This window comes from Mustela erminea, chromosome 16 (assembly GCF_009829155.1).
Source record: "Mustela erminea isolate mMusErm1 chromosome 16, mMusErm1.Pri, whole genome shotgun sequence".
NCBI classification, from domain to species: domain Eukaryota; kingdom Metazoa; phylum Chordata; class Mammalia; order Carnivora; family Mustelidae; genus Mustela; species Mustela erminea.
The window spans coordinates 933785-956457 of NC_045629.1; the positions used below are offsets into that span (position 1 = coordinate 933785).

Below are 22673 nucleotides of genomic sequence, written 5' to 3' on the forward strand. Positions count from 1 at the left end.
CTGTTCCAACTCAAAGAATTTGATGACTCTTGGAATCCCAATGCTTTTCTCCTTTGACTGACCTATCTTTTCTGTGGTTCTTACCACTTTTTTCTATTATTGTTTCACTTCTCTTACAGTCAATGTTCTTGTAGTGGAAGCTACTTCCACAGATCATATTGCCTTGTGCAGAGCAGGCAGGTGTTCAGGTGTGATAGTTACCTGCAGTTTGTGTAGGTGTGAAGTCATACTGTTGTTGGGTGGCCCGTATCTGCCTAGCCATCACCCCTTGAAATGGGAGGGATCCCTCCTGGGTCCGGGTCTGCAGAGCACTTTGGGAGGCCTGAGTCTCAATAAACATTGGAGTGAAAATAGTACTTCGGAAACGCCAGTCAGAATCAATGGTATATTCCTACATGTAAGAGAGTTCCAAATGAAATAATGGTCCTTCTTTAGCAACACTGAAATATTTTTATTAAAATTCATTGCTACTATCAGTAAATACATAATTTCATGTATCTCTATGGAAAACAGCTGAAGAAACTTTCCGAATTTAAACATTTTAACTAAATATTTGTCATCTAGAAATAGTGATTAGTATTGGGGGAGGAAAAACTGTATTTCTCCTCCTTCACATTCTGCATTAAATGGCTCAATGCCACACCTAGTGGTGGCACCACAACACTAACAAGCTGAAGGGCTCAGCTCCTTCCAAAGTCCCACTATGTGCTCAACACTAAGAAAGTCACAGGAGAAGCGCAAGCAAAACAGTCAGGCTAAGCTAGCCAGGCTAGCAGATACGAAGTGAGCACATGTGTAAAAATGTAAATCATCACAGGTTGTTAAGGCTGCCAGGAGAAGAGGCAAACTCAGTGTCTACCAAATGGATGGGGAGGAGGATGGCATTACGGAGAAAGGAAAATCTAAGTGGAGGCTGAAAGGGGAACAAGTGTGAGCATTTCAAGAGAGTGTGAGCATATGAGGCTAAAACAAATGTGTTTCAGAAAGGAACGTGTAATCCAAGTAAAATAAGAAGCCCAGTACAACTAATCATCAGAGAAACACAGAACGAAATCACAATGAGACATCACCTCACATGTGTCAGGTGGCTCTCATCAAAAAGACAAGAAATGACAACTGTTGGCAAGGATGTGGAGAAGAGGAAACCCTCAAGCACTATTGGTGAGAATATAAATTGATGCAAACACTAAGGAAAACAGTACAGAGGTCCTCAAAATATTAAAATTAGAAATACAATATGATCTAGCTATTCTAATTCTGGGTATTTATCCAAAAGAAACAAAACACTAACTCAAAGAGATATATGCACCTCTATGTTCACTGCAGCAATTTTCATAATAACCAAGAAATGGAAGCAACTTCAGTGTCTATCAATGGAAGAATGGATAAAGAAGATGTGATGTGTGTGTGTGTACACACATATGCAATGGAATATTATTGAATCATAAAAAAGAAGGAAATTTGCCATCTTTGATAACATGGATGGACCTTGAGGGCATTATGCTAAGCGAAATATGTTAGACAGAGAAAGGCAAATACCACATGATCTCACTTACATGTGGAATCTAACAACACCAAAACAAAACAAATTGAACTGAAAAAGATACAGAGAACAAACTGGTGACTGCCAGAGACAGAGGACAGGGAGGAGGGGTGGCAGGAGGAGGGAACATGGGTGAAGGGGGTCAAAAGGTATAAACTTCCAGTTAAAAAATAAGTAAGTCATGGAGGTAAAATGCATAGCATGGTAACTACAGTTAATAATACTGTATTATATATTTGAAAGTTGCTAAGAGAATAGATGTTAAAAATTCTCATCACAAGGAAAAAATATTTGTAACTATGTGGTGATGGATGTTAACTAGGCTTACTGTGGTAATCATCTCACAATACAAACAAATATCAAATCATTATGTTGTATACCTGAAACTAATGTCATACATCATTAATATCTCAATAAAAGCCAGTTTAACTCTTAGCAAATGTTGACAAAAAGACAGGAAAAGCTTATAAAATTTATTATTACAGAGATAAGTACTTCACCTGAAATTCGCATTCTGACAGAGGATGCTCAAACACAGGGTTTGGATAATCTGGGCTCATGCTGGTCATTTCAAGCAGAAAATCTGTTGCTAAACTTAAAAAGTGCATTTCTATCTTTGGAGAATATAAGGAATTTAGTGCCAACAGTCGGTCCAAGATATTTGAAGGTAATCTAGTCTCATGGCTCCAGAAATTTCGAATAATTAATCTGAAAAGCAGAGAGGAAAGAAGCATATTTCTCAGATATTGGCAAATAAGAAAGAAAGTCCTACACATTGTGTCATGTGGAGAAGGCAGTCTGTCATCACTATAAAACTTAACATAGAGGAAAACCACATCCAAAATTGTATAAGGAGTTTAATCTGAGTTATGAGCAATAGTATGCATTGAAGGAAGGGAATATTCCAAAACCTTAGCATATTTAACAAGAGGTGAGGTGAAAAACTGGAAGATTTTTTTTTAAGGATCTTTTTTTCTTTTAAGATTTTATTTATTTATTTGACAGAGAGAGAGATCAAAGGCAGGCAGAGAGGCTGGTGGGGGGGGTGGCGGGAGGGAGAAGCAGAAGCAGGCCTCTGCTGAGCAGAGCCCGATGTGGGGCTCGATTCCAGGACCCTGAGACCATGACCTGCACCGAAGGCAGAGAATTAACCCACTGAGCCACCCAGGTGCCCCAAAACTGGATGATTTTTTTCTCATCTCTACTGCCTGGGGAATCTTCAATTATGAGTATATAATATTAACTATCTGGAAATTGAGAAAACACCTTAAGAAATTATATGTATTCCTTCACTGCCTTGCTAAAACAATTCACTCCAAAAATTATTGCCATAAACTATTCACAACTTGAACTACTTAAAAACCAGGTTAGGCTTAGGGCACCTGGGTGACTCAGTTGATGAAGAGTCTGACTCTTGATTGCAGGTTATGATCTCGGGGTTATGAGATCAAAGCCCACACTGGGCTCCACATAGTGTGATTCTCTCTCTCTTACTCTGCCCTTCCCCTTACTTAAAAAAAAAAACAAAAACAGGTTGGGTTTTACAATTTATGAATGCTTTTGAAATCCAAATAAAATTTAGAATGGAAAATTGAAATATAGAACCATATAAAAAGCTTATACCCCTTCTTATATAATTAGTACTTGATAAAACACTCATAAAACTAATAGGGTAGGCATTTTAGAGGAAAACTGTGGGGATTCATAGTGTTTGGATGGATAAAACCTGACTTGTATAAACCTCCCTGGATGAGCCTAATTGAAAAGCAAAAGAGGAGTGCCTAGATGCTGGGTCTCGTCTGAAGTTTCTTGGCTGAATGCAGGCAGATTCTTACTTCCGCTCATGGGTCTCATCCAGGGAGTGGGGTTTAAAAATACAGGCACCTGTAGTGGTCACGTACTTCACAGGCTCCTTGCCTTGCACATGGTGTATTAATTAAACTCACAATAAAAGCAGAGACAAAGCTTGGCCCAAGGCCTTTCACCACTAGAGCACCTGGCCCTCCTTTCTCCTACTAAGGTGTTGGGAATAATCCTTTCATTCACCATATCAGGCTTTGCTGGCCAAACCCGACAGAAAATAGTAATCATGTTTTATTTCCCTATATAATTAATATTATAGTTTTCTCCTATTTCTAAAGTTTCAAACATTTCACTTAATATTAATATGTATAGTGTGATTTCAACTATTTGAGTTAAATGAGAAACATAATCATCATTATAGATCTTTTCATTTTAAGACACTGATTCACTGCAGGAGCAGAGAAAGATTTATTCATACCACTTTTTAAAGAGTTTCATTTATATTTAAAATAACTTGTCAGGATTTTTAAGTCTTAATATTAAAATACCTTTTTACTGAACACTATGAATGGAGAAAGCAAAGAAAATGCTAATATTATAAACATAATTCTAAAACTGCTGAAAAATACTCAGTGTCAATCTAGAAAGAAATATCCCTAAATTTATTTGTCCTGGCCCAAGTATTCCAGGAGGAGCACATACTGAAGCCCAGCATTCTCATCGATCAGCCCTTGAATCAATACATCTTTTGCCAACTTAAATACTTCCCGAGACTCATCATCTGCTTGACTTTCTGGATCTCTGAGAAAAAAAAAAAAATGACAAAACATTAACATTGTCTTCCATCACTTTTGTTCAATCCCAATAACACCATCCAGAATGAAAGTTAAATAATCTGGCCTTTCTGGGCACCTGGGTGGCTCAGCTGGTGAAGCAACTGCCTTTGACTCAGGTCATGATCCTGGAGTCTTGGTCAGCAGGGAGTCTACTTCTCCCTCTGACCCTTCCCCTTCTCATGCTCTCTCTCTCTCAAATAAATAAATAAAATCTTAAACAAAACAAAACAAAACAAAACAAAACAAAACTGGCCTTTCCTGTGGTACTTTAACTTCCCAAATCACAGCAGAACTTACCTTCATGTGTATGTACCCTGACACCCTCCTTTAGGGCCTCTGCAAGCCTATCCAAGTGCCTGTCACCACCCTACCTGCAATGTGATAGGACTCAGGTACACAGGGCAGAGGGGGTGGGTAATGGGAGCAGGGCTGCAGAGGCTCCCTGTGAATGCTAAGAGGTCCTAGGACAGGTTCACACCCTACAAGAAGTGGGGTGATGGAACTCCTGTAGGATAAAGGCATCCCAGAGTTCACTTCCTTAATTCTGTCAAATTTTAGAGGGATAACTGTAAAAACAAATTACACTATTGACTCAACCAGTAATTGCACCCTCTGAATTCCCACAGGTACATAAAAGGAGTTAAAAAAAAAAAGGATACATGTCAATATACTAAAATAAACTTGTTTTAATTATTTTAATTATATGTTTAAAAATATTTTATTATTATAATCTGTTTCAGATTGCTATAAGCACCCAAATGCCCCCTTAAGAATTAGTAATATAAAATGTTAATGTAGTGGGATGCCTGGGTAGCTCAATCAGTAAAGTGTCAAACTCTTGATTTTGGCTCAGGTCATGATCTCAGGGTCGTGATAGTGAACCCCATGTCGGGCTCCATGCTAGGTGTGGCATCTGCTTAAGACTCTTGCTCTCCCGGGGCGCCTGGGTGGCTCAGTGGGTTAAGCTGCTGCCTTCGGCTCAGGTCGTGATCTCGGGGTCCTGGGATCGAGCCCCGAGTCGGGCTCTCTGCTTGGAAGGGAGCCTGCTTCCTCCTCTCTCTCTGCCTGCCTCTCTGCCTGCTTGTGATCTCTCTGTCAAATAAATAAATAGGGGCGCCTGGGTGGCTCAGTGGGTTAAGCCGCTGCCTTCGGCTCAGGTCATGATCTCAGGGTCCTGGGATCGAGTCCCGCATCGGGCTCTCTGCTCAGCAGGGAACCTGCTTCCTTCTCTCTCTCTCTCTGCCTGCCTCTCAGTGTACTTGTAATTTCTCTCTGTCAAATAAATAAATAAAACCTTTAAAAAAAAAAAAAATAAAAAATAAATAAATAAATAAATAAATAAAATCTTAAAAAAAAAAAAAAAAAAAAAGGACTCTTGCTCTCCCTTTCTCTCTGCCCCTCCACAGACATCCCATCCAAAAAAAAAAATTAATGTAAACCTTACCGGTAATTGTCATGAACCCACATTAGAATGTTATACATTTGTTCCCTGCATACTGGAGAAGGATGAGAAATGAATTCTACAACAGGATTCAGAAGTTCTCGGAGTTCTACAGGTTTCAATTTTGCCATCATTGTATAAATTATGTCCAAACACACTTTCTGTCTTTCATCATCTCTGTAACAAGAGAGTTTTTTTTTAAAACACACTAATTTAACAAATTATACTTTCAGATATGACAGGTAACATTTTTCTTTGTGCTGTTCTGTATTTCAAAATTTATTACAATGGGAACATAAAAATTACATCTAAAAAAATTACCATGAGCTAGAGTATTAAAAATAACTAAATTAATTCATTAATCCATATCCTGGATTGGATCCTAGAACAGAAAAAGGAACATTAGTGGGAAAACTGGTAAAAGTCAAATAAAGTCTAATTTAGTTAACATTAATGTACAGAAGTTAATTCCTTAGTTTTGACGAATGTACGATGATTATGTGACATGGAAAAACTGGATGAAGAATTATGTGGGAACTTTGTGTATTATTTTTCAAATACTCTATAAATATAGTTATTCCAAAATAAAAGTTCATTAAAAAAAAAAAACCCAAAATGTCAAATAAAATAAACTGAATAAAAAGGATTTCACATTTTGAAAAAATGATTTCAAGTGCTAGGCCACCTGGCAGGTCAGAAGCAAGTTAAGGTTAGTCTGGGCCCCAGATAAGGTGCACACCTGTTTTATGTATCTTTTCTTCCTTAAAGCACCCAGTTTAATGCTTTATACACAGTAGGCACTGAGTAAGTTTCTAATGAAGGATACTACAACACAACAACATATACTCTTTGTTATTGGCATTTATCAATAATTTATCCCTATGTAAAAAAATATGTATACAGACAAGACTAGAAGAGAGTACAGAGAAACAGAAATATTGTAAGTGATCAAAAGCATCTTTTAATATTCATTTTAATAGTATAATGTGAAAATAAATGAACAATTTTAACAAATAATGGAAGCCTCCTAGTAGGCAAAATGGGTACAGAATTCAAAACCATGCATTTTAAATCTGAGAAGAGCCTTAGAAAATGCTTGAGATGTGGCTTCCCCAAAGTGCCAGGCTAGCAGAGGCAGGAGGGTCAGGCGCCACAACCTTTTATTCTGATTAAAATTTAACAAATACATATTTAATGAAAGTTAAGGGAAAAAAAAAAAAAGTTAAGTTCTTTCTGAGTTGAAGGAGATAGCTGAACAAATCAAAAATTTATGAGCCATCTGCCTCTGAGAATATAGGGCTAGCCTCACACTTACCTGTGTTTCATGACTTGAATGAAATCCTTGCTCTTCAACTGTAAATAGAGATCTGTTATTTCCTCCGCACGACACAACACCACCTCCAGACAGAGGGTCTTCATTACGCCGTGAAACTTTGGCAGCAGGAAGAACACGGTGTTCATAAACCTAACCAGTGGACATGGCCAATGAGTGACAGGACAGTTGCAGATCCTCTCCTGCAATAGGACATTCACCACAACTGACATCTTACCTATCGGCAAGAGGAGGAAAGTTCTTCACGACTTTGTTCAAGCACACAATAAATTTGTCCTCCATCGTATTCTGATGTTGCTTCAACTGCTTTATGATCAGTTCATACACCAACTCCTTCAATACCTGAAAAATTAAGTTTTTTTCAAATTCACAAAGGTGGAAACTTATGTTGGTTACGGATTTGAATAGTTAAGTGAACCCAAGGAAGGTGTTCAATGCTATCACCTACAAGGTAAAGGTGTTCACAGGGTATAGTGCCAAGAGCATGCACAGGTTTGCATAACCACTGGGTACAAGAGGTTCTGGGGCTACGAGTTTGGGTGAGCCAGGCCATAGACATGCCTGCTTTGTGCTGCTACCACTGGAGGTGTCTAGCACCTGTCAGACGGTAGGTTGATAAAGATTAGTGCTTCCTTCTGACACCTGAAATACTGCTAACAAGTCATTTGAGAAGCTGAACTGAAATCAGTGACTAAATCCCGTGTAAGCAGACTTTATGATACCAGTGTTCACATCTCTGGTCAAATATTCACATAAACCATAATTTTCATGCAACTTTATCTAAACAACCAACTCCATCACTATCTATCTCCCTATATCCTGTTCTTTCTTCATCACATACTACTATCTACCATGATAGATTTGATTGTGTATTGTTGGTCTCCCCTCACCAAATGCTAGCTTCCTGAGACAGGGAGAGGTTTGGCCTGCCCTGTTCCTGGCTGCGCCCCATAAGCTCAGAGCCAGCTAGTAAGTACCCAATGTGCATAACCAGAATTATAAAAGAATACAATATGGGAGAACAAGAGAAGTCAAGTGCATGCTCACACATACTCATGACTAGAGACTACACCTCAAGTGCCAAAAGCAATTCAGTAGTTAGAATATGAGTGACTACCACTGACTTCTTAATATTTCACTGGTTTTCTAATTTCTACACTCAATCAGTACCATTTTATATTCAGAAAAGAGCCATGTACAACAAAAGTGTTTATCATTCTAACTTGGATTTTAATTGAAGAGAGATTAAACCTGGGATCTGCTATAATTTGCTCCATCTGAACTGAAAACTTAGCATATTATGTAAACTTATACTGTATATATTAGAATCTATAGATTCTATATATTAGAATCATGTAATAATAATAAGGTTGTTCTGAATTTTAAAATTTTATTTTACAAAAATAGCTGGTAATCCCTAAAATAAATTATAAGTGAAGACTGATCTCCCTAAATGGGTCTATTTCCCTTAATTTTCTTCTAAACAAAATAAATGCCTGACTAGCAAAATGGGCAGGGGTGCAATACACTGTGTTGGGTTACCCTGGGTGCCCTCAGGACCTCCGACTTCCCTAAACCTCTCCTCATCCAGCCAGAGAGTGAAAGTAGCCCACTTGCCACTCTCCATCTTTTCCTTCAGGAGAGGATAGGAACTGGAGGTACAAAGTTAAGAATCATGAACATATAGGCAGTTTTCAAAAACACAGGCTGGATGGTTGACAGGGAAGCAGGGAGGAAAAGAGGACCAATATCAGAGCTAGAGAGGTGGCAGGAAATATGGAGCTAAGGAAGAGAGAGGAAACTGCCAGGGAAGTAGGAAGAGAGCTGAGAGTGTGTCCCAGATCAGAGACAAAGGGAATCAGGAGGAATGATCAACTGTGTCATCCTGGACACACTGCAATGAGACCTGGCAAGAGCAGCTTATCACAATGAGTAACAGTGGTTTTGGAGGCTTCAAAACACACAGCAACTCACTTACTAACCATGGGAAGACAGTAAGCATCATGGGATGTAGCAGTAAGCATGATTCCACTATGCTGTTTTCAAGTTAAATTAGAACATGCAATTTCCATGCACTGACCCATGAACTTTACATACATTTATAATAATCACATTCTTTTGAGAACTATAGTACTCTGAATGTATATTGCGCTAAAAGAATCAATTAGGTTATTCTCACAATCCTGTAAGTGGGCAGGGCACACAAGACTGAGAAAGCTCCCTGAGGTACCCTGTCCTGTCTGACAGCCATATTATGTCCCAAAATGGAAGTAGGGGGTTTTACTAGTTAACTTAGCCCTAACTAACCATGGCAAGTATCTAACAGAGTAATTTTCTCCAAAAGGAAATTCTGACACTACCTTCAGAGGAATGAAAGCTGGTTAAGTACTCATATTCTGACTTTCAAAATAAAAAGCTACCAATCTTTAAATGTTTACCAAGTTTCCAAGTGTTTAAAAAAATCCTATGTCCTCTTTAAAAAAATACTAAGTGCTGGGGATGTGTGGTTCGCTCAGTCATTTAAATGTCTGCCTTGGGCTCATATCCTCATCCCAGGATCCTGGAACGGAGTCCTGCAGCCAGCTCCTTGCTTACCTGCTTCTCCCTCTGTCTGCTGTTCACCGATTGTGCATGCTCTCTCTGACAAATAAATAAATAAAATCTGGAAAAAAAAAAAAACCCTGCGCACTGTATACAGTAGGAAAGAGTAAAATATTAATGGATGGCCACTTTGGTTTATTATAGAGGATGTAAGTAACAAGTGTTACTGGAAAACTGGAAAAGAAGTATTTATTTAAAATTGTGTAACATACTCACATTTTCTTTCTTGGTAATATACTGAAGAATAAGTCCTAGAACTTCTGCTGCTGCCGCATACACCTCTTTATATTTTACAAAGGACATATTATTGACCAAAGCTTGAAAGTATCTGTTACAAATACAGAAAATAAATATGCATCATAATACATTCTGTTGACATAAAAATATAGTAACTTTGGTCCTCATACCACATTAAAACATGATTGAAATTATTTGTGTGAAAACATATATGAACATGTACTTAAGGCTCTGACATCATGACCTGGAAGGCACATTAAAGTTCGCAGTTCAATCACAGAGGACCTGCTGCAGTCAAAGCAAAACACAATGCTGGATGCTATAAAAACTGTAGTAAAAAGAAAGCTACTATCCAATATCATGATTTACTGACACTCTTGAAATCCATCTGCTATGAGAAAAGGACAATAAAGTGAGGAGAGTGAGCACCAGTGCCATGCCCCCAGACTCCAGAGGCCACATCATGTTATCCTCCAGTTCGGTTGTCATCTGGGGGGATCAAAGCTCTAAGAGAGGGAGTAGAGATTGCAGCTACGGCAGAAGTACAGCAACAGGCAGCACAGAGACAGGGCAGCACAACATCCAGGCATCCCTTTCAGGTCATGATCCAGTCAAATGGTCCCACAGAGTTTGTGTTGCTTTCAGGGCAAATGCTAAAAATAGGAGTATGGAAAATAAGAAAGAAAATACCTAACACTTCCTATTTGCTAAAACACACTTTGAAAAAAATTACACTAATTTTGAAAAACTTAACTTTCCCCATTCACTCTTCTCCCTTTCACAGTCCCATTCACAATTTCTCCCAAATGACCTCTATCTAACCCCAACTACTTAAATTTCAGTAGAAATATTTTTTTTTAAAGATTTTATTTATTTATTTGACAGAGATCACAAGTACACAGAGAGGCAGGCAGAGAGAGAGGGACAAGCAGGCTCCCTGCTGAGCAGAGAGCCCGATGCGGGGCTCGATCCCAGGACCTGGGATCATGACCCGAGCCGAAGGCAGAGGCTTTATTTTTTTATTATTATTATTTTTTAAAGATTTTATTTATTTATTTGACAGAGATCACAAGTAGGCAGAGAGGCAGACAGAGAGAGACACAGAGAGAGAGAGAAGCAGGCCCCCTGCTGAGCAGAGAGCCCGACGCAGGACTCGATCCCAGGACGCCGGGATCATGACCTGAGCGGAAGGCAGAGGCTTTAACCCGCTGAGCCACCCAGGTGCCCCTCAGTAGAAATATTTTTAACATGGGTCTAGGTCCTTACGTTTATCAAAATTAGACCACACTCCAGTCTGTCAGTCCAATTCATCTACACTTTAACATGAAAAAGAAGCAAAGCCAAAACTCCTCGATACTCACTTTATGCTCTCTATGCCACATTTTGGGTCATATGGAGGCAAATTATTGGCTATTACAATGCCTAATAATTGAATTCCTACTGAATTGTCTTTAGAATTGGGATCTTTATTGGAAAACTTCTCAAATATTAACCTGAAACATAAGCATAAAGAATATGTATAGGTTATCATATAGTAAATAAGCAGCAAAAAGATTTAAAATTTTCTATGCATAATTTTCAGGGTAAGAAATACTTTGTCTTTCCCCACATCTAACACCCTTCTTGCTAATACCCTCTTTGTATGCATTCAGGTTATTCTAGCTGTGTATCACAGATAGGTCTCTATTTCTTATGATCTAATTATTTGCCCCAATTCTCCCTTAGTTGATACTGAAACCTTAAAAGTTTTAGCTTGCCTCAGGCTGTGCTAAAAGGAATCAAAGAAAAGTCTTACAGTCTATCCCTGGGCTGGGAGAGTGAGAGGCAGAGGGTATCCCACATGCCCAGTGTGAGCTGGGAGATGGAGCAGGGCCCACCTGGAGGAATCTTTCTGCATAGAGATGCTTCTAGTAAACTTCAGAGATTGTAATCTTACTAGTAGCAATATTACATTCTTACAAATGATGTGATTTCAAATTATTTTCCTTTTTCTATCATTTCAAGTAATTAAATTTCACTAGCTATATTTTAAAGATGTATAAATGATATTGTAATATCTAGTAAATATATACCTGTAAGGGACAGATAAACAATCCTTCCAGCATTCAACAAGGGTTTTTATAATTTCAAGGTTATGTCTAAACACAGCTCTTTTTTGATGAAAAACATGTTCCATTAGGAAATGAAGCAATCGATTTGCCAACACTTCATCTTTAGGGACACCCTAAAAAGATAGAGAAACTATATTAATATATAGCATTCCATTCTAGAAAAGCACTTTAAAAAAAATCTTTTTAATTATTTTTTATTATGTTCAATTAGCTAACATATGATGCATCATTGGTTTTTGATGTAGTGTTCAACAATTCATTAGCTGTGTATAACATCCACTGCTCATCACCACACATGCCCTCCTTAATACTCAACACCCTGCTACCCCATTTCCTCACCCTCCTCCCTTCTGTAACCCTCAGTTTGTTTTCTGGAGTCCAGAGTCCTCTTCATGGTTTGTCTCCCTCTTCATGGTTTCTTCCCATTCAGTTTTCCTTCCCTTCCCCTGTGGTCCTCCTCACTATTCGTTATGTTCCACGTATGAATGAAACCATCTGATAATTGTCTTTCTCTGACTGACTTACTTCACTTAGCAAAAGCATTTTTTTTTCATTTAAATTTCAGGTAGTGAACAAACAGTGCAATATTGGTTTCTTGAGTAGAATTTAGTGATTAATCACTTAAGAAAACATCCAGTGCTCATTATAAAAGTGCCCACCTTAATACCCGTCACCCATCTAGCCCATACTCCACCTACCTCTCTCCGCCAACCTTCAGTTTCTCCTCCTTAATTAGAGTCTCTTATGGCTTGCTTCCCTCTCTCCTTCTTTCTCTTCCCCCTTTGCATATGTTAATCGGTTTTGTTTTTTAAATTCCACATGTGAATTCTTGGTATTTCTCTATCTCTGACTAACTTATTTCATTTAGCATAATACACTCTAGCTCCATCCACATTGTTGTGAATGGCAAGTTTTTATTCTTTTTGATATGTATGTATCTTAATCCATTCATCAGCTGATGAACATTTGGGCTTTCTCCATAGTTTGGATACTACTGATAATGCTGCTATGAACATCAGAGTGCACATATCCCTTCAAATCTGTATTTTTGTATCCTTTGGGTAAATACCTAATACTGCAATTGCTGGATTGTAGGGTAGTTCTATTTTCAGCTTTTTGAGGAAACTCCATACTGTTCTCAGGGTGGCTGCACCAGTTTGCGTTCCCATCAACACTGTAAGAGGGTTGATTCCCTTTTCTCCACATCCTTGCAACATCTGTTTTTTCCTGAGTTGTTAATTTTAGCCACTCTGACTGGTGTGCAGTGATATCTCATTGTGGTTTTGATTTGTATATCCCTGATGATGAGTGATGTTGAGCATCTTTTCATGTGTCTGTTGGCCATCTGGATGTCTTCTTTGGAAAAGTGTTTATTCATGTCTTATGCCCATTTCTTAACTGGGTTATTTGTTTTTTTGGCATTGAGTTTTGTAGATTTTGGCTATTAGTCTTTTAATAGATACGTTGTTTAGAAAGATCTTCTCCCGATTCCACACGGGGCCTTTTAATTTTGTTGATCATTTCCTTCCACTGTGCAGAGCTTTTTGTCTTAATGAGTTCCCAATAATTCATTCTTGCTTTCCTTCCCTTGCCTGTGGTGATGTATCTAGTAAGAGGCTGCTATAGGTGAGGTGAAAGAGGTTGCTGTCTATGTTTTCCTCTAGGATTTTGATGGTTTCCTGTCTCACATTAAGGTCCTTCATCCATTTTTGAATTTATTTTTGTGTATGGTGTTAGAATGTGGTCCAGTTTCATTCTTCTGCACGTAGCTGTCCACTTTTCCCAACACCATTTGTTGAAGAGATTGCCTTTTTTTTTTTTAAGGATTTTATTTATTTATTTGAGAGAGAGACAGTGAGAGAGAGCATGAGCGAGGAGAAGGTCAGAGGGAAAAGCAGACTCCCCATGGAGCTGGGAGACTGATGCGGGACTCGATCCTGGGACTCCAGGATCATGACCTGAGCCAAAGGCAGTCGTCCAACCAACTGAACCACCCAGGCGTACTGCCCTTTTTTTTTTTTTTTTTAAGATTTTATTTATTTATTTGACAGAGAGAGAGGGATTATAAGTAGGCAGAGAGGCAGGCAGAGAGAGAAAGGCGGAAGCAGGCTCCCTGCTGAGCAGAGAGCCCAAAGCAGGGCTCGATCCCAGGACGCTGAGATCATGACCTGAGCCAAAGGCAGAGGCTTAGCCCACTAAGCCACCCAGGCACCCGTCCTTTTTTCTATTGTATATTCTTTCCTGCTTTGTCGAAGATTAGTTGACTGTATAGCTGTGGATCCATTTTGGAGTTCTTTATTCTATTGCATTGATCTAAACGCATATCATGCATTTAGATTTTGATGATTAAAGATTTGTAAAAGAGCTTAAAGTCCAGGACTGTGATGCCTCCAGTTTTGTTTTTCTTTTTCAGAACTACTTTGGCTATTCAGGGTCTTTTGTGGTTCCATACAAATTTTAGGACGGTGCACTGTTTAATGCAATAGGGATTGCATTAAATGTGGAGACTGCTTTGGGTAGTATAGACATTTTAACAATGTTTGTTTTTCCAATCCATGAGCATGGAATGCTGGGAAAAGCACTTTTTTAATCCAAAAGTCCATTTATAAAAGAAATCCACCAGTCTACTGAGGCTTCTGGCTTCTAATGAAAAACCTGTGAGTGATTTTTCAGTTCCAACCACAGGCAGTATAAAAGGCTTTACCTGGCAGGCCTCATGGGCAACCTGCCCTCATGTACCAGGCTGGAACACAGCCAGTGCTCTGCAGTCTCCAAGGGTAGCTACAGTTAGACCCCTAGCCATCCAGGACCCATACCCTCCAGAGCGGTGATGCTGTGTCATATCTATGCATTCCTAGCCTAGGCACCTTCATTCCTTAGCCTTTTTATCTTCTTTAGGGGTTTCTACTGAGACCTTCTTCTAGGGAGGAAGGGCAACTCTGAAAACATTTTTCCCCTCTCTGATTCAGTCTCCAGTGCTTTTCTACTCCCATCCCTTCCCTGTCACCTTCCTCTCAACTCCAGGATCCCATAAACCTTCTGAGCCTTTAATTCAGGGCCCCCTCAACAGTAAGATGACACTCAGATCTGTACTAATCCACCTGACCCTTGATCAGATGCATGTTGCAATGTTCCATGGGGGAAACAGACAGGGGGAGTCAACACTTCCTGACTTGCTTGTACTACCACAATAAATGATCAAAGGTTTCACTTGATTTTCACTTTGACTCACTATTGCTTTATGCAGCTATTGTGACACCTAGCGGTTCAGCTCTTTCAAGCTCAGACAAGCACCTGACATTTAACTCAATCTTTCCCAGTGGCTCCTAAGTTAAACTATATACAATCTAACAATTTTTTCATGTTATTAGCAGAGTACAGATTATTTTATCACATTAAAGCTAAGAAATCGGGTGCCTGAGTGGCTCAGTGGGTTAAAGCCTCTCTGCCTTCAGCTCAGGTCATGATCCCAGGGTCCTGTGATCGAGCCCCACATCGGCGGGCTCTCTGCTCAGCAGGGAGCCTGCTTCCCCCTCTCTCACTGCCTGCCTCTCTGCCTACTTGTGATCTCTCTCTCTGTCAAATAAATAAATAAAATCTTAAAAAAAAAAAAACAAGCCCCCAAAACATAAAGCTAAGAAATCTAAATTTGGTTTACTGTGAACTAAGACAGGCACAATCAGATATAGACACATGTAAAAAACTCTATATCCATATATTATGTTTACTAAGGAATGTTCCCAGGATACTACTACATGAAACCTTTTGTACTAAAGTTTTTAAGTGATGGGCAAAGCTCTAACACACAAGAATCTGTACTGGGGGAAGTCACAAGAGTGCTTCAGTATGACACAGCATCATTCACCCGGTACCCATTTTTTTGGGGCAATCTCAACCATTACTGGGCCAGAGATAATACTAGGGAAGAAAGTAAGGTGGCAAAACAAATGCCAAAAAATCCAGGGATGTTAGTTTTAGCAGAATTTTTCAGGACCCCATATTCAGGGCTTATTGATATTTATTTCACACTTATTTTTTAATAAATCAGTTATCTAGTTTCCAAGCTCTGAGAAAAGCAACAAACAAAACAAACATTTGATAGCTTAAAAATAAAAGCAAAGTCAGAGGAATTATTAAAAGTAGACACAAAAGAAAACAGAACTAAAGCACAATGAAGCTATTTAGTAGAGCAGCATCACAACAATATGACAATTAATGCTAAAAATAACTTTTATCATTAAGAGAAGTTTATATTATTTGTCACATATTCCATTTATGATATCGACAAGAGACTGATAGTACTACATAAAAGATATAGCCATTCTTACCACAGGAGTAGCTAATCCTGTCCACGAAAGAACAGTAACCACGATCTCAACCACCATATAGTGAATTCCTCTGCCTCCATTATTTTCAGAAACCACCAGCTGCAGCAAGGGACTTAGCCAGTACTTTGCATAAGGGCGAAAGACCTATAAGAGAATTTAAAAGTCAAATATCAATATTTGATATCTGATATCAATATCAAAATTTGATATCAAAAATATCAAAAAATTGTTTTGAATAACCAAAATATTAATTTAAGAATCTATCTTCCAGGGGTACCTAGATGGCTTAGTTAAGCTTAGGACTCTTTTTTTTTTTTTAAGATTTTATTTATTTATTTGACAGAGAGATAGACCACAAGCAGGCAGAGAGGCAGGCAGAGAGATGGGGGGAAGCAGGCTCCCTGCTGAGCAGAGAGCCTGATGTGGGGCTTGATCTCAGGATCCTGAGATCATGACCTGAGCTGAAGGCAGAGGCTTAATCCACTGAGCCACCAAGGTGCCCCAAGCATAGGACTCTTAATTTCAGTTCAGGTCATGATCTCAGGGTCCTGGGTTAGAGCCCTATGTCGGGCTCTGTGCTCAGCATGGAGTATGCTTAAGATTCTCTTTCTCCCTCTCCCCTCCCCCCAGCCCCCGCTCATGCTCCATCTCTGTATCTCTGCCTAAAATAAATAAAAATCTTAAAATAAAAAAGAATATATCCTCCAACAGCTAAATTTATTATGACTTGACCTAAATCTGAAACAGATGAAATTCCAGCAGAATCTGCTCAATCAGATCAGATTCTCTGTTGAATTCTCTTCTCCTGGGACCCTGAAACCACAATTAGAGGGAAATGGATTACCGATCTTTTCTTTGTTGAAAACGTGATATCCCTACCCTCTTAGAAATCAAAATGAAAGTATTCTATATCTATCTTGTTCCATCTGAATAATATGCAGCTCCAGAGAATTCTACTGTTATTTTATGCAAACGCATAGGATATATGGAAAATAAGAACACAAAAATTAGGTGCATGTAGCTAATTTTTTTTTCATTTCTTCTTATAGAAGTCACTGTGTTACAGACTTCATTTGCAAAAGATCTTTGAAATCTAAATAAAATGTATCTATACACTAAATTCCATTTAGTTTATTTTAGAAATTTCAAGAGAAAGTTACTTTGATGCAAAAGAATGGACTAAACCATAATTCAAGCTACCTATCTTCTTAATCTTTGGGGCTTTGTTTTTTTACTAAATATGCTTCCTCAGGGATTCTCTCACAACTTAAATCTGTGTGCTCTCAAATCTTTTTTTGTTTAAGAACCCCATAAACAAAAAAGGTCCGAATGCTCTTCATGTACATCTATGTGTTATTTATAATTTACAAATACAAACTTTATTATTAAATTGCAGACAGTTCCTGGGTTATGATGGTTCACCTTAGGATTTTTGGACTTTATGATGCTGTGAAAGCAAGCTTTCAGTAGAAACTGTATTTTGAATTTGAATCTTTTCCTGAGCTTGTAATGTATGGGATGATACTTCCAAGAAGCTGCACAGGGGCAAGCAGCACCCGCAGCTCCCAGTCAGCTATGCTACCACAAGGGTGAACAAATGACATACTTAAAACTAAACTACACTCATACATCTGTTCTGGTTTTCACTTTCAGTACAGCATTCATTAAATTACCTGAGATATTCAGCACTTCATTATAAAATAGGCTTTGTGTATGATTTTGCCCAACTATAGGCTGACATAAGTGCTCTAAGCACTTTTAAGGTAGGTGAAGTTAAGCTATGATGTTTGGCAGATTAAGTGTACTACATGCATTTTCAAATTACAATAGTTTCAACTTATGATGGGTTTATTGGGATATAACCTCATCATAAGTTAAGGAAGATCTGTATAACCAATAAATTAAAGTTGAAATTTTAACCAAAACCAAAGACCCTTTAAAAAGAGCACTACAGGGACGCCTGGGTGGCTCAGTTGGTTAAGCAGCTGCCTTCGGCTCAGGTCATGATCCCAGCGTCCTGGGATCGAGTCCCGCATCGGGCTCCTTGCTCCGCAGGGAGCCTGCTTCTCCCTCTGACTCTGCCTTCCACTCTGTCTGCCTGTGCTCGCTCTCACTCGCTCTCTCTCTGACAAATAAATAAATAAAAATCTTAAAAAAAAAAAATAATAAAAGAGCACTACAGGCCAAATACCTAATGAACATGGATGTTAAAATTCTCAGTCAAATACCAGAAAGATGAATTCAATAGCACTTTATAAGAATCATTCACCATGATCAAGTGGGATATATTTCTGGACTGCAGGGTGGTTCAATATTCTCAAGTCAATCAATGTGACATACCACAATAATAAAAGAAAATCCTTTCAATAGGTGCAGAAAAAGCATTTGTAAAGTACAACATCCCTTCATGATAAAAACCCTTAACAAAGTAGGTTTAGAAGATACATACCTCAACATCATAAAGGAAATCTATGAAAAACCCACAACTAATATCATCCTCAGTGGGGAAAACAGAACTTTTCATCTATGGTTGGGAACAAGACAGGGATGTCCACTCTTACCACTGTTATTTAATACTCTACTGTTAGTCCTAGCCACAGCAATCAGATAACAAAAATGAATAAAAGTGATCCACACTAGCAAGGAAGAAGTCAAACTTTCATTATTTGCAGATTACACAATACTTTATAGAAAACCTGAAAGACTCCACCAAAAATTTGCTATAACTGATACACAAATTCAACAAAGCCATAGAACACAAAATCAACATACAGAAATCTGTTGCATTTCTATACACCAATAATGAAGCAGCAGAGAGAGAAATCAAGGAATTGATCCATTTACAATTGTGTCAAAAACCTTAAGATATCTAGAAATAACCCTAACCAAAAAGGTAAAGGATTTCTGTTCTGTTTTTTTTTTTAACACAATTTTTTAAAGGGTTTTATTTTTATTTGTCAGAGAGAGAGAGAGCGCGTGCGCAGGCAGGCAGAGGCAGAGGGAGAAGCAGGCTCCCCTGCCAAGCAAGGAGCCCGATGTGGGACTCAATCCCAGGATACTGGGATCATGACCTCAGCTGAAGGCAGCTGCTTAACTGACTGAGCCACCCAGGCATCCCAAGGATCTCTATTCTGAAAACTACAAAACACTTACAAAAGAAATTGAAGATGACACAAAGAAATGGAAAAACATTCCATGCTCACAGATACGAAGAACAAATATTTTTAAAATTTCAATTCTACCCAGAGAAATCTATACATTCAATGCAATCCCTATCCAAATACCACCAGCAATATTCACAGAACTACAATAAACAATCCTAAAATTTCTATGGAATTGATCCCAAATAGTCAAAGGAATGTTGAAAAAGAAAAGCAAAGCTGGAGGCAATATAATTCCAGAGTTCAATCTACATGACAAAGCTGCAGTCATCAAGATAGTTAGGTACAGGCATAAAAACAGACACATAAATCAATGGAACAGAATAGAAAACCCAGAAAGGGACTATCAAGCCCTTAGTCAACTAATCTTTGACAAAGCAGGCAATAATATTCAGTGGGAGAAAGAACGTCTGTTCAACAGATGATGTTGGGAAAATCAGACATTCTTACACCATACACAAAAATAAATTTGAGGGACGCCTGTGTGGCTCAATGGGTTGGGCCGCTGCCTTCGGCTTGGGTCATGGTCCTGGGGACCTGGAATCGAGTCCCGCATCGGGCTCCTTGCTCAGCGGGGAGCCTGCCTCTCTCTCCGCCTCTGCCTGCCTCTCTGCCTGCTTGTGTGCTTTCTCTCTCTCTCTTTCTGACAAATAAATAAATAAAATCTTTAAAATAAATAAATAAATAAATGAATAAATAAATAAATAAATAAATTTGAAATGGATGGAAGACCTAAATGAGACAGGAAACCTAAAATCCTAGAGGAGAACACAGACAATTAATATCCATTACATTGGCCAAAGCAAGTTCTTACTAGGAATGTCTCCTGAGGCAGGGAAGTAAAAGCAAAAATGAACTACTGGGGCTCTGTCAAGGTAAGAAGCTTCTGCATAGTGGCAAACAATCCAGAAACTAAAAGGCAACCTATGGGATGGGAGAAGATATTTGCAAATGGCACATCTAATAAAGAGCTGGTATCCAAAATATAAAAAGAACTTATAAAAACACCCCCGAAATAATCCAATTGAAAATGTGCTGAAGTGGGGCACCTGGGTGGCTCAGTGGGTTAAAGCCTCTGCCTTCAGTTCAGGTCATGATCCCAGGGTCCTGGGATTCAGCCTCGCATCGGGCTCTCTGCTCAGCGGGGAGCCTGCTTTGCCCCCACCCCTGCCTGCCTCTTTGCCTACTTGTGATCTCCGTCAAATAAATAAATAAAATCTTTAAAAACAATGTGCAGAAGACACGAATAGACACTTTTCCAAAGAGGACATCCAGATGGTGAACAGACACAAGAAAAGATGCTCAACATCACTCATCATCTGGGATATACAAATCAAAACCACAATGAGATACCAACTCATACCTGTCAGAAATGTTAAAATTAACAACTTAGGAAACAACAGATGTTGGCAAGGATCCAGAGAAAGGGGAAACAACCCTCTGACAGTGTTGGTGGGAATGCAAACTGGTGCAGCCACCTTGGAGAACAGTATGGAGGTTCCTCAAAAAGTAGAAAATAAAATGACCTTACAATCCAGCAATTGCACTACTAGGTATTTACCCAAAGGATACAAAAATACAGATTTGAAGGGATACCTGCATCCCAATGTTTATAGCAGCATTATCAACAACAGTCAAATTATGGAAACATCCCACGTGCCCATCAACTGATGAATGGATAAAGAAGTTGTGGTGTGTGTGTGTGTGTGTGTGTACATACATATATGTACGAGTATATGTGTATGTATAAATACATACACACAAGGCAATATTACTTAGATATAGAAAAGAATGAGAACTTGCCATTTGCAATGGCATGGATAGAGCTTGAGAGTATTATGCTAAGACAGTCAGAGAAAGACAAACATCATATGATTTATCCATATAGAAATGAAATCATATACGTGGATTTAAGACATAAAACAAATGAATATAGTAGGGGGAAAAAAGGGAGGAAAACCAAGAAACACATCCTTAACCACAGAGAGCAAACTGATGGTTACCAGAGGGGTGGTGGGCAGAGGGACGGGTTAAATAGCTGATGGGAATTAAGGAGTATACTTGTGATGAGCACTGGATGTTCTATATAAGCACTGAACCACTAAATTCTGTACCTGAAACTCCCAATACACTGTATTTAATCTAATGGAAGTTAAATAAAAACTTTAAAAAAATTAATAAGGAAAATAAAATTTTAATTTTAATAATAAATGTTAACACAAGTTCTAATCTTTCTTTCCATAAGACAATGGACTCTCTATATAAATGCGTGAAGAAAATGTGGGGTGTGTGTATATATACATACAATGGAATATTATTCAACCATCGAAAATAATGAAATCTTGCATTTGCAATGACATAAATGGAACTATGGAACTAGAGGATATTATCCTAAGCAAACATGTCATTCAGAGAGAGACAAATACCATATGATCTCACTTACATGTGAAATTTAAGAAACAAAACAGAAGAACATAGAGTAAAGGAAAGGCAAATAAAATAAGATGGAAAGACAAATAAAATAAGATTGAGTCCCACATCGGGCTCCCTGCTCAGCGGGGAGCCTGCTTCTTCCTCTCCCTCTGCCCCTGTTTGTGTTCCCCCTCTCAATGTTGAATAAATAAATAAAATCTTAAAAAAAAAAAAAAAAAAGAAAAATACTACCCATGTGCTGAAAAATGCCTGTGGCAACCGTAACCTGGGAGAGAGGCCTGGAACAGATTCTCTCTCAGAGTCCTCAAAAGGAATTATCCCCACCAATATCTTGAAATCAAACTTCTGGCTTGCAGAATCACGAGACAGTAACTTTCAGTTATTTGAGCTGCCCAGTTTGTGGTACTCTTGGTACAGCAGCCCTAGGAGCTAGAAATCAAGTGTGACCCTGAGGAACACAGGCCCTGCTGCAGTCCCATATCCCAAACTGGATCATGTCATTCCACCTAGCACCCATCAGTGGCTCCCTACTGCTCAAAAAATGAGCCACACGCTCTATATGGATCCTGATGATGTGGCCTAGCTCACCTGCCCTAGGATATGCGGCCATGCCACTGACCCTTCTCTAGGCCATGTACCCATGGTCTGTGCAATCAGTACAGACATGGCCGGCTCTCTCAGAGGCCGTCTCTACCCACAGTGTTCCTTCTACACAGAATATAAATTCCAACTGCATTTTACACATCACTCAAGGGCTCTCTGAAAAATCTACCTTAATGGTCACTGGTGGAAGAGACTCTCTTCTGATGTGCTGCTATACATAAACTAAGTAATAAACTTAGCACC

The 22673-nt window shown here is 38.8% G+C and overlaps 1 protein-coding gene across 7 annotated transcripts in view; it reads right to left on the reverse strand.

Moving 5' to 3' along the window:
• The window catches only part of PRKDC (protein kinase, DNA-activated, catalytic subunit), a 243636-nt gene that overhangs the window by 75129 nt on the left and 145834 nt on the right, over window positions 1-22673 (reverse strand). For 6 of the 7 annotated variants that reach the window (XM_032316858.1, XM_032316857.1, XM_032316860.1 and 3 more), the window contains 10 exons: window positions 16234-16377; window positions 11867-12018; window positions 11156-11287; window positions 9774-9885; window positions 7174-7298; window positions 6939-7088; window positions 5627-5800; window positions 4049-4147; window positions 2044-2251; window positions 202-391 (listed from right to left, as the gene is read on the reverse strand). In XM_032316858.1, coding sequence (XP_032172749.1) covers window positions 202-391; window positions 2044-2251; window positions 4049-4147; window positions 5627-5800; window positions 6939-7088; window positions 7174-7298; window positions 9774-9885; window positions 11156-11287; window positions 11867-12018; window positions 16234-16377 — 1486 coding nt within the window. The remainder of the gene's footprint in view (window positions 1-201; window positions 392-2043; window positions 2252-4048; window positions 4148-5626; window positions 5801-6938; window positions 7089-7173; window positions 7299-9773; window positions 9886-11155; window positions 11288-11866; window positions 12019-16233; window positions 16378-22673) is intronic. The other variant, XM_032316859.1, reaches the window with a different exon arrangement.